The sequence below is a fragment of the Prunus avium genome, chromosome 4 (assembly GCF_965620075.1).
Source record: "Prunus avium chromosome 4, drPruAviu1.hap1.1, whole genome shotgun sequence".
NCBI lineage: Eukaryota > Viridiplantae > Streptophyta > Magnoliopsida > Rosales > Rosaceae > Prunus > Prunus avium.
This window is the reverse complement of record NC_142287.1, coordinates 25,239,756-25,256,716: the sequence shown is the minus strand read 5'-3', so window position 1 is coordinate 25,256,716 and position 16,961 is coordinate 25,239,756. Positions and strand designations below refer to the sequence as shown.

Sequence of the window (16,961 nt, the reverse complement as noted above, 5' to 3'; positions counted from 1 at the left end):
TGTTGGCGGTGGTGAGTGGATTTGAAGAACCCCGTTGTGTTGTTTGAGCACCAATGCTATCTACAAATAAAACAACATAAATTTAGTACATTTTATTATAAGAAGAAGCATAAATAACATGAGCATAAATAAACTAATAACTTACAAGTTGTCATATATTCCATTTCCTTGTAGAATTCACCATCATCATCCGTTGGTTCCTTGTAAAAGGAAAATTCGTCCGCTCTAAGCCAATCACTAGTACACACTAATGCCTCTACAATTTTAGGATGCAATGAACTTCTAAAAGGATCCACAATCCTCTTGCCTAGGTTAAAAGCATTTGCACTAGCAACCGTAAAACTTGGAATTGCAAAGATATCCTTGGCAACTTGTGAAAGAATAAGATATTTTACATATAACATAATATAGACAATATTATTTAAAATATATTCGCGGTTTGCGGTAACCGCAAGTTTTGAAAATCAAATACCGCAACCGCAACCGCAAATGCGGTTCGGTTCTAAATACCGCAAATGCGGTTCGGTTTACCGCGATTGCGGTTTCATTGCGGTAAATTATCGGTTGGTTTTTGCGGTTTTTCGATTTTTCGGTATAAAATGCCACCCCTAATCAAGTTAGTGAACTACAGTAAAAATGGAATAATGAGTTGAAGTTTGTGCAAATGATGACATACATGAATTCAGAGGGTGTAGATACTGATACTATAGTTGCTTGAAGGCTAGGATTGCGAGCTTTTCCCAATTATAATCCTTGAAAGAGGAGGGATCCAATTTTTAGCAACATTATTCCTTAGTTGTTGTTAATGATTCTAGCTAGATTCCGTTAATAGTTACCAGTTGTGAATGGAAGAAGTAGGGGCTTCGATCCAATTGGACCAAGATTGGAATCTTTATTGAAGACCAGATAGTGGGTATTGAAGATGGTGCTTAACTATGCATTCTTGTATTAGTAGAAGCAAGATGACCAAATCACTCACAATCTCTCATATGTTTGGGAAATAGTTAAGATAAATAGTTAGGAAATAGGGACAATATGTTTGGGAAATAGCGCGCATGCAATGCAACTCTCCTTTGTTAATGTGGGATACTCTCATCTCAATATGCATTTGTGTTGGGATAGGTGAAGAGTTTAACACGCCCCTATTTGCGTGAGATCTTTTATGTCTAGCATGTGAAACAATTTTTATTTGATGATATTATATATTTTTTTACGTCGAAAGTTGTTGATATTATGTTTGAATGTGAGTATCCAAGGAAAATATCATATTTCTTATGTGCTTAGAAATATTGTATATTTTGTGCTAAGGAAAATATTAATAACCAAACTTATTTTCTGGTTAGCAACTGGGTCAAAAGTTTTTACCAACATTGTCGCAGTAAATAGTAATATATAATTGCACACAACCAGCAACCAAACCCAACAAATATGCATAAATAATAGCCTCATCAGTTGAGATGTCTTGACCCAAATGAAGTAATCTCGCAACCCTATCTATAGTGCCATACTTGCCAAGAGCTGGCTAGCTAGCTCAACCCACAAAAATGTCTCAGCCTCCCAAGACGAGCTCGTCAAGCTTTCACATAGCCATGTTCCCATGGTTTGCCATTGGCCACATCACCCCTTACCTTCACCTCGCCAACGAGCTCGCTTCCAGAGGCCATAGAATCACTCTCTTGGTGCCCAACAAAGCTCGCCTCCAGCTCCAACACCTCGTCCTCCACGCAGACCTCATTGTCTTCTCCCCTGTCACCGTCCCTCACGTCCACGGCCTCCCCGAGGGGACCGAAATCGCCTCGGAAATCCCCATTCACATGACCCATCTGCTCGCTACTGCCATGGACAAAACACGCGGCGAAATCGAGCAGTTTTTAACCTTCAGCAAACCCGACTTTGTTCTATACGACACTGCACAGTGGGTCCCGGGCATCGCGAGAAGAAATGGCATTAAAACCGTTTGTTACAATGTTGTTTCCGCCGCTGCACTCGCGATCGCCCTTGTCCCGGCCCGTAATGTACCCAAGGACCGGCCTATCACCGAGGAGGATCTGCGGGAGCCGCCAGCTGGGTACCCGTCGAAGAATGTGGTGCTTCGCGGGGCCGAGGCCAAGGCCTTGACGTTCATAACGTTGCCGTATGGGGAAGGGATCACGTTTTACGAGCGGACAACGACGGCTATGAAAGAATGCGACGTGTTGTCTATTAGAACCTGTAGAGAGCTGGAGGGTGATTTGTGTGATTATATGGAAGCGCAGTATAAGAAGCCGGTGATTTTAACTGGGCCTGTTCTGGGCCTGGGATCTGATAAGAAGAGTGAGAAGTTAGAGGAGAGGTGGGAGAAGTGGTTTTCTGGGTTTGAGGCAGGGAGTGTAGTGTTTTGTGCATTTGGGACCCAGTGGATTATTGAAAAGGACCAATTTCAAGAGCTTGTGCTAGGGTTTGAGCTAACTGAGTTGCCATTTTTTGTGGCTTTGAAACCACCTTTGGGTTATGCTACAATTGAAGAGGCTTTGCCAAATGGGTTTGAAGAGAGGGTTAAAGGGAGAGGGGTGGTGTTTGGGGGTTGGGTGCAGCAGACAGCCATTTTGAGCCACAAGTCAGTTGGGTGTTTTGTGAACCATTGTGGGTTTGGGTCAATGTGGGAGTCTTTGATGACTGATAATCAGATTGTGCTTGTGCCACATTTGGGTGACCAGATCTTGAACACCAAGTTGCTGGTTAACGAGCTCAAGGTTGCTGTGGAGGTAGAGAGAGAAGAAAATGGGTGGTTGTCGAAGGAGAGCTTGTGCAAAGCTATTAAAAGTGTGATGGATAAAGACAGTGAGGTGGGTGTTATTGTAAAGAAGAACCATGCAAAATGGGTGGAAACGTTATCAAGTCCTGGGTTTATGAGTGGCTATATTGATAGGTTTGTTCAAAAGCTGAAAGAGCTTGTAAATTAAGTTTTATTGTTAACTGGTTTCGTTCTTGCTTATTTTGTTGTGTTGGAACTAATGTGAGAAAAAATGAACGGTCTTAACATGGTGGTGTTTAATTGGGGTCCTTCTCCGTTACGCCGTTACGGAGTTGAAGTATGCGAATTCATTATGGATTTGTGTTTTAACAGTGGGATCTGCACCAATTGCCGTATTTTTAATATCTCACCCTCCTTTTTTTTAAATATATATATTCTATTTCCTCTTCTCTCACTTTCTTTCCCTCTTTTTTTTATTTATTATTTTTCCTCGTCTCTATCTCTTTCTTTATTATTTTTCCTTCTTCTCTCTTCCTCTTTTCTTTCTTCTCTCCTGGTCTGCTCAATCTCTCTCTCTTCGTTCTTCTTAGCATTGTTCTCTCTTCCTTGCTCCCTCAAGTCCAGGTTTTTTTTTGCTCCCTCTTCTAATGGACAACACCAAGATAGACATGACATGGGCATCATGTAATAACTCGATCCTGAATTAATATTTAATTATTAAATTATTCAAGTAAAAGACAATTTTACCTCGAGAATATTTTAATGGGTTTAAAGTTGACTTTTTGTTCAGGAAAGATTTTGGGGAATTGAATGATACTATTGCGTAGATCGTGTCGAGATGAGTCTGTAGACATGTAGTGGGCTCAAATCGAAGTTGTAACGAAGAAGTTACAAGCTACGGAAGCCTAGTGGCATAACTGTAAATAAAATTCAAAGTTTGATTTTATTAAAAACTTGGTTCTCTCTCTCTCCCTCACAATCCCTCCCTCTCCCATCGCACAAAACAGACCCCCTTGTTACTATTCATCTGCTCGATTTTTGGGCCACCACCACCGCATCCGACGACCAATCCACACAAGGCCAATACCAAAAGAACCAGCTTGTTGTCCTCTACCTACCCCCTTCAGCTGCCGCCACAGCGGCCGTATTTCACTTGAAAATACAAAAAAGCCGTCGGTTTTACCCAAAACTTCCCAGAGTTCATTCGGACGTTTCCGGCCACCATTTTCTTCGATCTAGGTATGTTTTTTCATCCTCTCAATGTGTTCTAGCTGATGGTTGGGTTGAATATGATCGATTTCTGTGTTTTGAAACTCAATTTATCGCTTAAAGTTTCAGCCGGTTTTGGCTTGTGTTTCTGGCAAGTTCCGGTCACTTTTTGGGGTTGGTCCAAGAACAAAAGTTGCTCAACTCAATGTCTTGATTATGTAGGTATAGGTCTTGATCGGTGGTTTGGAGATTTTCTGATCGCCAAAAATCGCTTTGGGCACCCACGCGCTGCAGCGTGTGGGGGCAAAGCGTGGGCTACCTTGTGGCTGGCCATTGAGTCCTAAAATTATCCCCATGTCGTCCTGAGAACGACGGTATGCTCGGATTTGATTTTGGTTATCGTTTGACTGTCGATTGGATATCGCATATTAGGCGTTATCCGGGTTCGATATGTTCGGACTGTTGGATCAACTCAAATTTCATATATGTTGATCTAGGCATCTCTAGGATCGTGTAGGAATTTGCGGATTGTGAATCAAAGTCCCGGATACTCTGATTCAATGACTTAAAATTTGCATTAAACGATAACCGTCCGATCGTGCGATTGCGAGCAATTCGACTGTTCGATTCGAACCAAACTTACATGACATGTTTATTAAACCTTGTTGAACCCACAAGAACTTTCGAATCGGAAATCGGAGGTTGTGGGCCCAGCGGGGCCAGTTGACCAGATTTGGGAAGTTTGACCACTCGGTTGACCAAGAGTCTTCCGAGGTAGTTTCATCCTTGGAGAAGTACTAGAACGATCTTATAAATGAGGCTTGACTGTTATGTGAAGTATTTTGATTATGTTTGGATTATGAGATTATGTTATTATTTTATGGTATTCTTGGGTATTATTTTGATATTTGAAGGTTATACAATATTGGAAGTTGTGGGATCTCTAGGGGTTATTATTTAACATTATCTATTATTATTATTATGATTATTATTAAAGTATATGATTGAGTGATATTTGGTTATTTACGAAAGTCTATTGTTTTAATAGTGGAATATAGTATTTTATGGAAATTATATGTAAACAAGTGTTGATTATTATTTGAATTACTTTGGGGTCTTGACGGGTTTACAAGATTATGTTATGAGATTATCGGACTTTAATTTGATATTGAGGTTTGTGAATATCTTTGGATCTTTATGAACTTTATGTTTGAGAAGGGATTTTGGCTACCCATGTACAAACTGATTTTTTTGAAAGTTGATAAAAGATTTGGAAAATGGATTTGTGGAATAAGGGAAAGTTTATGATAAGATTCGGAATATGGTTTTCAAACCCACCACAGGAGTACCCCCCCAATTGCCTTTGAAACAGTTTTTTCATTTATGATAATGCCCTACGAGTTTTGGGGACGCCTGAACCTTGTGGTGTAAGGATATGCATTTTCGGGTTGACTACATGTCCCTCTAGTTCTGCGAGGATGTGCATTCTCGGGCTGACTATATGTTCCTCAAGTTCTGCAAGGAATGCGGCTCGGGTTGACTTTGTGTTTCCGAGGCTTGCGAGGATGTGTCGCTCATGTGACACTTGGAATTGACGGAATATTAGTGGAATTGACGGATCATGAATGGGGGTACGCCTAGGTGGAGAGTAGTTGAGTTTTGAGATGTTTTAAACTGAAATGGATGATTTTATTTTAGTATAAAGAGGCTTGAGGCCATTCAAAGTTATTTGTTTGATGCATGCTGAACGATTGTGGATATATGAGTTGCATTTTGTACAAGTGAAAATTTTGGGAAACGAGCAAATTACAGGGGAGACTCTGCCGAATTTTTGGCAGAAGTCAAACCTTAAAAGAATTTTGAGTCTTAGTTAGAAGGGCAATTTGGTCAAGTGTGCCCGACACCTCCCAGGTGTTGGACACGCACAGGGTTTGGCTCTGATTCCAAAGTGGAATTTGGCTTAGATTCCAAAGTGGAATTTGGCTTGGGTCCTGTCACATCAACCCACCCCTTCTCATACATGTCATTGAAAACATTTAAAGCCTTTTCGAACGTCCCTGTATTGCAATAAACCTGCAAAGCTGGAGTCAGCGTGTACTTACTGAATTCCCACAGGCTCCCATAAATACAAACTCTCCTTAAAAAGGCATCCCTAATGGTGCAAATTTGGGGCTCTAAAACTTGAAGCCCAACTGGAGTAGTAGCTAAATCTATATGCTTGGTTGAAGCCCTTGAAACCAATTGAGTCATGCAAGGAAAAAAGCTACAGCCCACATTTTTTGGTCTCTCACTTGCCTTGTGATTGTACAAAGCCATACTTGCCATTTTTTTTTGTTTTGTCAACAGCATGCTGACCCACCATGCTAAACCAATTTTTCAAAAGTTGTGTAAACGGCTATATTGTTAAACCACTTCTTCAAAGCCAACGAATATAAACGGCTACGAAATATAATGTTGTGCATCTTGTTTTAATTTAATCATGTTGTATCATATCTATGAAATAAAATGTTGATTTTTGATTTGTTTTGGTTGAAATGTTCACCAAAAAAAAAAAAAAAACACTAACATAACATGAACAAACATTAAAGTAAAATAGTTAACCAAAAAAAAAACCATGTAAATCAAATTACATCATAAAAAAATATAGAGCCCGCCATGAATATAGGCCTCCCATTGTGGGAGAGATACCTTTAGAGCCCCAACCATTGGGGATGGCCTTAGATTTAGATATAGCCTCCAACAAGCATTTATAGTTATAACTATTTGGAACACAAAGACGCTTCACTTTAACTTAAACAAAAAGTTAGCTTCTTGAACCAACTCTACACAACCTAAACATCTTATAAAGAAACCTAAAGCTCCAGGACTACAAGAACAATTTGAATTCACAATTTCCATAGCCACGCCTCTCAATGGAACATTTTGTCGAATGATCAGCCTGATAATTTGATTGGTCTGGGGGTTTTTTTTTTGGTCGAATGGGTATGGGTTTGTGGGTGGGGTGAGGAGCCAAAAAAAACTTGGACTTGAGGGAGCAGGGAAGAGAGAACATAGCTGAGAAGAAGGAAGAGAGAGAGAGAGAGAGAGAGAGAGAGAGAGAGAGAGATTGAGTAGAGGAGGAGAGAAGAAACAAAAGAGGAAGAAGGAAAAAAAGAAGAAGAGAGAAAGACGAGGGAAAATAATAAAAAAGAGTGTGGGAAACAAATGGAAAGAAAGAGAGAGAAGAGGAAATAGAATTAAAAAAATAAATAGAGAGGGTGAGATATTAAACAAACGGCAATTGGTGCAGATCTGACGGTCAAAACACAAATCCGTATTGGATTGGCATACTTCAACTCCGTAATGGAGAAGGACCCGTTTAATTGTTACTCTTTATTGAGTTGTATTTGTTGTTGGAGGGATCCAAGGGACGGTCCTACATCCAGGCTAAACAGGCTGTAGCCTAGGTGATTCGATTTTTTGTAGGCTAAAATAATACCATAGCCCACGTGACATTCCCATCCCAACCAATTAAAATCCCATTAAAAAACCTACACTACACCACATGTCTGACCAATAAGTTAATAATAATAAAAAATTAAAACTAACCCGCACACAAATAAAATCCCATTAACAAACCTACACTACACCACATGTCTAACAAATAGAAAATACAAACTAACCCCACATGGGATGGGACCACTTGGGCAAAAAACATTCAATCTTTCTTTGCTCAGTTACTCAACCTGTGTTCTTCGAAAAATTAAAAAGAAAATCATCCCTCCTTGTCACGTAGCACGCGGCAGTGCACGCCAAAGCCAATCACCCATGTCATTCTTGAAGACTTAATTAAAGGAGGAAATCTTCAATTCGTCATCTTCTTTAATTTACTTCTCTAAATTTGTTGATGTTGAAATTTTGGAGATTTAGGGTTTATGAAGTATCAATTAGGAATTTACAATTGAGTCGTATGAATTATCAATTGAGGATTTTGTTGGTCTTTATGTTTACATCTTCTATATATTATTTAATAGGTTATACTTTATAATGTTGGATCAACATTGAAATGTTAAGAGATCAAAGACCCTTAGAGATTTGTTTTAAGAGAAACAATGGTTAATCATCAACTAGCATGCCTTTATGTTCTTCTCCATCTCCTCCAATTTGTGAGGAGTAACCTCATTCTCAACCTCAAAGAATTGACTCTGAAAATGTAAGAGTGGAGCCTTGTGATCGAGAAGTTAATACCAATTCTCTTGAGTGTGATTCGGGATTATGTCCTCAAATAGACACATTTCCACCAAATCAATGTGATAGCGTTCGAAGATCTTATATTCTCTTAGGACCATGTCAACCACAATTAAAGGAATTTCCATCACACTTAGAAGGGAAACAAAATCGTCAATTTAATGGTAGTTGGTATAAGCAGTACAATTGGCTTGAGTATTATATTGATAAAGATAAAGTGTCTTGCTTTCCATGCTTTCTTTTTTATATTGATCACTTACGTAAGGCACTCACTTTAGAGGGGTTTAGAGGTTGGAAAAGAGTTGGTGAAAAAGAGTGTGTTTTCTTTATTCATGTAATCATTATAAATTTACCACATCATTTTGCTATGCAAAAGTGGGTGAATTTAAAAAATCCAACTCACCATATTGACAAAGTAGTGCAAACCCCACAAGAAGTTGCAAAACATCGGTTGAGGCTTACAACCACAATAGAGGCTGTGGGAGCAAATTTCCTCCCACGGGAATATTCGGTTGAAAGATTCCTTCGTCTTCTCCGCCTCTCTTTCTCCATGCAAAATGAATAGCAATAAGAGGACCATACCCGGGGGGTGTTGGCCAAAGGCCCTCCGATGCCTAAGTCAGTTCAATCGATCTAAAGAGAAACGATATCTAAAATAGGGTACGGGGATATGTATGTGTGGTACCGGGTGGCCAGAGCCGTGAGTGGTGGCCGGAGCCTTGTGTAAATGAGAGAGAGAGAGTGGCGGCTAGGGTTTGTGAGAGATAATTTCTGCAGAGATTTGGTAGTAATTTTAGACGTACCTCAACCCTTGTATGTGGCCATCCTTTTATAGAGGTCTCGGGAGTTAGGGTTTCAGATGAATAATTCCGTAGATGGAAGGGAATTATTCCTCCCCAATTTGGCGAGATTTGACTAACTAGGGATTTGATTTATTTGATTTAAATTAAATCCCTAATCAGGATAGCAATCAAATCAATACCTAATTTAATTAGGTAACTCCTCCATTAATTGAGAATATTCGTAGGAATCAAATCAATCCTCAACTTAATTAGGTAACATTCTATTTAATTGGGTAACCCCCAATTAAATTGAATAATTCTCAATTAGGTCAAATAATCCCCAAATGGAAGGAATTATTTGACCTAGGGTTATGAATTAATTCGGTTCCCACAGAGGCCATTAGATATCTAGCAAATCAAGGAATGGCTTTTAGAGATGATGATGAATCTTGTGACTCCTCTAATTGAGGCAATTTCGTTGAGTTGTTGAAGGCTTTTGCAAGAATGAATGCAAACATTGAAAAAGTTGTGTTACAAAATGCTCCCTTAAATGCCCAATATATTTCAAATAAGATACAAAAAGAGATCCAAAATATCTATGCTACGAAAGTGAGGAAGATGATACGCGATAAAATTGGGGAAGATGAGAAATTTTGTATTCTTGTTGATGAAGCACTTGACGACTCTAAGAAAAAACAAATGGCTATTATCCTAAGATTTGTTGGTTGTGATAGGCATATTTGAGAAATGTTTTTGGTTATTTTGAGTGTTTATGACACTAACTCCTCAACTCTTAAAAATAATATTTGTAAAGTTCTTGACAAGCATAATCTTTTAGTGAGCAATATGCGTGGTCAATGATATGATGGTGCTAGCAATATGCGTGGTGAATGAAGTGGCTTACAACCATTATTTCTCAATGATTGTCCGTATGATCAAAGGCTACTTGACCAATGATCTGTATTACTAGACTGGGTTTTGGTTTTATACTTAGATCTTCCCTTTATTTTTGTATTGTTACTTCCTGGCTGGTGTCTTTCGACCCTGCTTTTTGTAGTCGTCCCTGGCTCTTTGGTTCCATAGGGAGTTCTTTTGATTTGACCCAGAAAAGAAAGAAAGATAGAGAGTATCTTTTGGCTTGTCATTATGATCCGGCGTGTTTCACAAGTGGCAATCCAACAAAGGTATGGCCCGCACGAATGCAAATTACTAAAGTATCCACTGCCAACAAAGGGAAAGAGGGAGAACAAGACAAGACCCAAGAAAATGAGTGGTGTTACTTTTTTTCTTTCTTTTTTTCAGGATAGCTCATAACCACATATTCTTTTCTCGTACTTGGGTGATCAGATGTTGGATGATAAGAGCAGTGGGTTGTCTAAATCACATTCTTAGACAAATTTTTAAGAGTAATTTGAAAATTACAACTCCAATCCAATCATACTCATTATTCACCTCTTAAAATAAAGAGATTTCTAGAAGTTCTTAAATTTGAGCAGAGAAAAAATACTCTTACTGACTCTCTATAATTTAATGCTGTTTTGTTTAATGCATAGTTTAAATTTTTTATTTTTATTTTTATTTTATAGAGATGAATCAATCATATTGAATTGAAAAATACCTTTAATATTTATGACTCCCTATATTAAGAGGTGTATAAAGACAATAATTGATAATCTAACCTCCCACAGAGTTTCATTCGGCCTAATAAATGACAAGAATGATTTCAGTAATTTATCAAGCAACCCCCTCCCAATTCTCCGAGATATAAAAGCATAGGGAACACACACATGCATACAGGAGCTAGCACAAAAGCTGATCAAATGGCGCAACCTAATCTCAATAAGACGAGCTCATCAAATTTTCACATAGCCATGTTCCCATGGTTTGCAATGGGACACGCCATCCCTTTCCTTCAGCTCTCTAACGAGCTCGCAACAAGAGGCCATAGAATCTCTTTCTTGCTGCCCAAAAAAGCTCAAATTCAGCTTCAACATCTCAACCTCCACCCGCACCTCATCGCCTTCTATTCAGTCACTGTTCCTCACGTTGAAGGCCTCCTTGAGGGCACTGAGACTGCCTCTGACATCCCAACATCTTCGACCCCCTTGCTAGCGACTGCCATGGACCGCACCCGTCAGCAAATACAAGGCTTCCTAGTAAGTTGTGGTGCCAATGATCATAAAGTCGATATGATTTTCTATGACTTTGCTTATTGGGTTCCAGAAATTACAAGAGGGCTTGGAATTAAGTGCTTTTGCTACGGCGTTGTTTGTGCTGCGATAACTGCGATGGCTATTGTGCCAGCACGACACGTGCCCAAAGATAGGCCTGTGACTGAGGAAGATCTACGGGATCCACCTCCTGGGTACCCATCATCGACTGTGGTAATGCTTCCTGGTCGCGAAGTCCAGTCCTTGATGTTCATTACGATGCCGTATGGAGATGGGATCACTTTTTATGAGCGACTCACAACCGCTGCGAAAGGATGTGACGCGTTTTGCATCAGAACATGCAGAGAAGTGGAAGGTGTTTTTTGCGATTACCTGGAAGCACAGTATAAAAAGCCTGTGCTTTTAACTGGCCCTGTTTTGGGCGTGATGGACTCTAATAATAAGAACAAGAAGAAGAGTGAACAATTAGAAGACATCTGGGCTAATTGGTTTTCTGGGTTTGAACCAGAATCTGTGGTGTTCTGTGGATTTGGAAGCCAATGTACTCTTGAAAAGGACCAATTTCAAGAGCTTGTGTTAGGATTTGAGCTAACTGGGCTGCCCTTTTTTGTAGCTTTGAAACCACCTGTGGGTTGTGCTACGATTGAAGAGGCATTGCCGCAAGGATTTGAAGAGAGAGTTAAAGGGAGAGGGGTGGTTTTTGGGGGTTGGGTGCAGCAGCCAATGATTTTGAGCCATACGTCAGTTGGGTGTTTTGTGAGTCACTGTGGGTTTGGGTCCATGTGGGAGTCTTTGTTGAGCGACAATCAGATTGTGCTGGTGCCACAGTTGAGTGACCAGATCTTAAACACCAAGATTCTGGTTAAAGAGCTCAAGGTTGCTGTGGAGGTAGAGAGAGAAAAAAATGGATGGGTTTCGAAAGAGAGCTTGAGCAAAGCCATTACAACCGTTATGGATAAGGACAATGAAGTGGGTGTTATGGTGAAGAAGAACCAAGCAAAGTGGAGGGAAACACTATCAGCTCCCGGGTTTATGGATGGCTATATTGATAGGTTTGTTCAGAAGCTGAAGGAGCTTGTAAATTAATTTTTAACTAGTCTCATTGTTGTTTCCTTCCTCCTTGTATTGGGTTGTCTTATATTTTAGTGTGTTCAATTTTACGAATATTGTTGGATGGAGCTCAATTTGATACATGGTCGATGATCTTTCAATCTGAATGTAAAATATTGAAGGTCAGATCACATCTTGAAGGTCACACAAGTGATTCATTTCGTTTTTAAGAAAGTGGGATTTGTACTCTAGTTATCCATGTGCTCAAGTGGCACACAAAGTAAGGGAAATAGTTGTCGTTCTACTTAGATTCTCTCCTAGACTTGGATTTACAAAAAAATTATTTTTGAGCTGCAACCTCAACCTTTTTCATGGAATCAGAGCCTGTCATTCACGTATGTTGGGGTGAAGAGAAAGCGCACCCTCTACTTTATAGCACGTGATCAATCTGAATAAACAAAAGTCATGGGCCACATTTGCTTGCACTTATTCCTTGTATAACACTACCGACAATGGGGAAAGGGGGGGAGGACAAGATAGAGAGTGAGTGGTGGAATATATATATATACTTTGAGTTTTTATTTTCTTTTTTGTTGAGAAAACTGTTTAAATACTACCTAAACTATTAGTAATTTGTGCAATAGACACCCAAAGAAATTTGTTTGACAACGTGACACCCCAAAGAAAAGTGGACAAATTTGGGTAGAAGTGGCAGATGCACACTAATATTAATATTGCGCAGTTTTCCACCATTAGCCAAGGTATTATGCAATTCTCCATTCAGTCTGGTTATGGGGTGGTTGTGGTGGTGGGCCTATTATGTATAACGGTGGTAGTGGGAGAACGGGGATGAAGAAGAGAGAGTAAAATTTTTGGTATATTTTTAGTAGTCAAACTGATGGTGAGACCCACGTTGAATGCTATGGGTATACATATTGTCGAAACTAAAAGCATGAATACTAAAGTGTCGTTTGGTGAATAGCTCAGGATACTAAACTGAAATTAACACATACTTAAATATTGAAAACTGTCTTATAAAAAGATTTGGATGGATTTTGTAACTGAGCGGTAGTTTATTCATTGGAAATTTTGTGATATTTTATAATCCAAACTAACAAAAAAACAAGTGTTCAAGGGTAACTTGTCTTCGTGCTGGTACCACACTTCCTTGACGAGCTCTCAATTCATTGCCCTCTTTTTGGTTTGACGGGGTGTGAAGAGATTACAAAAAGATGTTTGAGCATTTTCAGGAGACTCTCATGTCTATCTAGCTATTTTGGCTTAAAAGAAGGAAAAACAACACTCCAGTGTCGCTACTTGACTCTCTATTTTAGAGAACCAACTTTTGGCTCCCCACATCTAGCAAGGAGGAGAGAGAAAGTGAGCCTCGCCAAATGGAAGCCATGCGAGAGAGAGAGAGAGAGAGAGAGAGAGAGAGACATTTGGGAGGTTGGTGGGGTTGGATTTAAACTTTTCCTTTCAATATATTTCATTTGCAAGAGAGAGAAGGAGAATGAGAAAGAGAACAAAATAATAAAATATTTGAGATTAGCCAAAATGGAGAACATTGCTGGAGAAAACACATTTTAAGTAGTTTGCTATAATGACTTTCTAGCTATTTAGCTAAAATTTGACTAAAATTTGGAGACTCTCCTCTTAATCAACATATATAGAAAAAGAGTCTTCATCGAAAAAGAAAGAAGAAGCAAAAGTCGGGAAGATATCATATATTATTATATCTTATATTTATTGGGACAAGAAGCACAACTACTCAAATAATGGTGACATTTCATAATTTATTGTGACAAGAAGAACAGCTTGTGAAATGTTTCATTGAAAAGAAGAATTCAGCCACTTGCATGCTCTCTCTCTCTCTCTCAAATGGTGATATTGAATTGACAAAGAGAGACAGAGACACAAATAGACACAGACCACTCTCCTCCACCAATAACCATTTATAGCATTTATTTCTTCCCCACCAACCATAACAGCATTCATTCTTCCCCAACAACCATTGCTATCTAGAAATGAAAGAAGAAGAAAGCTCCCACATGGAGAAATTTCGCATAGCCTCATAGCCAAATATATATATATATATATGTTCTCACCTCTATATAAAGCTCTATCGATCCCATCAAATCAAACCAGCTAGCTAGCGAGGGAGAACACAAGAAAGAAAGGCTCACAAGCTAGCTATAGCTAAAATAAAAGTTAACTAAATGGGGCAGCCCAATGAAGTTGAGAGCTCAAATACTTTTCACATAGCCATATTCCCATTCTTTGCAATGGGACACATAATTCCTTTCCTCCACCTCTCTAATGAGTTGGCTGCTAGAGGCCACAGAATCTCTTTCTTGACGCCCAAGAAAGCTCAAACTCTGCTGCAACACCTCAATCTCCACCCGCACCTCATCACCTTTTGTTGAGCTTAACTCCAAGGTCCCGCCACATTTGAGCCATTTGGTCTGTATTGTTGTGGATCGCACCACATTTGAGCCATTTGGTTTGTATTGCCGTGGATCGCACGTGTGACCAAATCCAAGCTTTCCTGAAAACCAGTGTCCTTAACCCTAAAAATAAAATTGATATGGTCTTCTATGACCTTGCTCATTGGGTACCAGAAATCACAAGAGAACTTGGGGTTGAGATCAAATCCATTAACTACATCGTTGTTTGTGCAGCACTGTTTGCATTTGCTCCTGTCCCAGCGCGAACTTACAATCGTAGCCTTACTGGTAGTATTGCTGAGGAATAGTTGTTGGACCTACCTCCTGGGTACCCATCATCGACCATGGTGCTGCACCCTGGTCATGAACTCCGCTCCATGTTATCGTTTTGGATGCTGATTGGATCAGATGGGATCACATTTTACCAGATGATCATAGACACCGTCAAACAATGTGATGCGTTATGCATAAGAACGTGTAGAGAAATGGAAGGTCATTTATGCGATTACCTGAGAGAGCAGTACGAAAAGCTTGTGCTTTTAACCGGCTCCATTTTGGGGTTGGAAGACTCTAATAAGAGTAGCCCACTATTAGAAGACAGGTGGGCTAAGTGGCTTGAAGGGTTTGAGGCAGGGTCTGTGGTGTTTTCTGCATTTGGGAGCCAATTGATCCTTGAGAAAGACCAATTCCAAGAGCTTCTGTTGGGGTTTGAGCTAATTGGGCTGCCTTTTTTTTTTTTTTTTTGTGGCTCTAAAGCCACCTATGGGTTGTGCTACAATCGAAGAGGCATTTCCAGATGGGTTTGAATAGAGGGTGAAAGGGAGAAGGGTGGTGGTTGGGGGTTGGGTGCAGCAGACATTGATTTTGAGCCACCCATCAGTTGGGTGCCTCTGTCAACCATTGTGGGTTTGGGTTCATGTGGGAGTCTTTGTTAAGTGACAACTAGATTGTGCTTGTTCCACACTTGTGTGACCAGATCTTGAGCACCAAAATACCGTCTAAAGATCTCAAGGTTGCTGTGGAGGTAGTGTTGGCGAGATATCCTAGTCATATTAGGATATTTCCTTCTTATTCTATTAGAATTTTATTAATTTCCTTTTTTGTATAGATATTATGTAATTAGGACTCTTCTTATTTCCTAGTATAACCCTACTAGGGTTTGTACCTTCGTATTATAAATAACTCATTTCGAAGAATGAAATATATCTGAAAATATTCTTCCATATTGTTTGACGTGTCATTCCTGTCTTCGTGCATTTACCGTATTTGTGCATTTGCTGTGTTCCGTTGTGTACTCTGCCGTGTGCGTGCCTCTACTGTGTTCGTGCTTGTCTTCGTGCATCTGCCGTATTTGTGCCTCTGCTGTGTTCCGTTGTATACTCTGCCGTGATCTGTTGAGTTTCTGCTACAATTATGAGTGATAACTCTATCGTTGATGTTGTTGCTGGTGCTTCTGCAAAATTGTGTGGTTTTGACTCTATTCCAGGTACTGGCTTCAATACTTGGATAATTGACACTGGTGCTTATGATCATATAACTTATGATGCTAAATTTTTTGATAAGTTGTCTAGTAACACCCGTGACCCATACATAACTAGTGCTAATGGCTTGCCCTCTCCAATTACTGGCGAGGGCACAATCTCTCTCACTACTCTGTCATTGTCTCGTGCGTTATTAGTTCCCAATATCCATTGTAACTTGTTATCTGTTGGTCGATTACTTGATACACTTAATGCTTCTGTTACTTTCTATCCTACCCATTACTCTTTTCAGGATCTCAAGACTCACGAGTGATCGGTGCATATTTACATATCATTTTGTACCCTTCTAGCTTATGATTTGGTTATGTTTTTGAGTTAAACTTGTGCTTTTAATCCTTTTTGTGTTTATCTTTCAGTTCATTGAGCTTTAGGTAATAATGAGGGCTTTGGATAGTAAATGATGCAATCCATGCATGTTAGGGCTAATTTGGATGAATGGATGAAGAGCTTAAAGACAAACTCAATTTTGGCTACAGTCCCCTGCCAGCCCAGTTTCGTAGGTCATATTGCAAGCTTTGTTTCAGCAACCTACATAGCTCGGATGAGGCCACATTCTTCATGAAAGTTGTTCCAATGGGTGTGTAATATAACATATCCAAAATTCAGCCCCATTGGATAAATATGGAGTCTGTTACCTAGCAAACACAGAGCCATGCTCAGGATGGATTTTATCAGCGCGCAAAATGAGTTAGCAATTTGTTTTGGCCTTAACTTCCTCCTCCGACCTTGGATTGGCCCAAATGATATATGGCTGGAAAGAAGACATTCTGAACTTCAAGTTTGAGTGCTTAAAGTCTTAA

General features: G+C 39.6%; 2 protein-coding genes across 2 annotated transcripts; both read left to right on the top strand.

Annotated features, from left to right (window-relative positions):
* Positions 1–1,484: 1,484 nt before the first annotated feature.
* Positions 1,485–3,009, top strand: LOC110774445 (UDP-glycosyltransferase 79B6-like). Its single transcript, XM_021978981.2, has one exon. It carries the CDS (start codon positions 1,545–1,547, stop codon positions 2,940–2,942), a length of 1,398 nt encoding a protein of 465 aa, XP_021834673.1. The 5' UTR covers positions 1,485–1,544; the 3' UTR covers positions 2,943–3,009.
* A 7,613-nt stretch (positions 3,010–10,622) lies between these two features.
* On the top strand, positions 10,623–12,453 carry LOC110774472 (UDP-glycosyltransferase 79B3). Its single transcript, XM_021979014.2, has one exon. It carries the CDS (start codon positions 10,740–10,742, stop codon positions 12,207–12,209), a length of 1,470 nt encoding a protein of 489 aa, XP_021834706.1. The 5' UTR covers positions 10,623–10,739; the 3' UTR covers positions 12,210–12,453.
* Positions 12,454–16,961: the final 4,508 nt, after the last annotated feature.

Bases quoted from the DNA above. Each gene is read 5' to 3' on its own strand.
- LOC110774445 (XM_021978981.2), top strand. From the start codon at position 1,545: ATGTCTCAGCCTCCCAAGACGAGCTCGTCAAGCTTTCACATAGCCATG.
- LOC110774472 (XM_021979014.2), top strand. From the start codon at position 10,740: ATGCATACAGGAGCTAGCACAAAAGCTGATCAAATGGCGCAACCTAAT.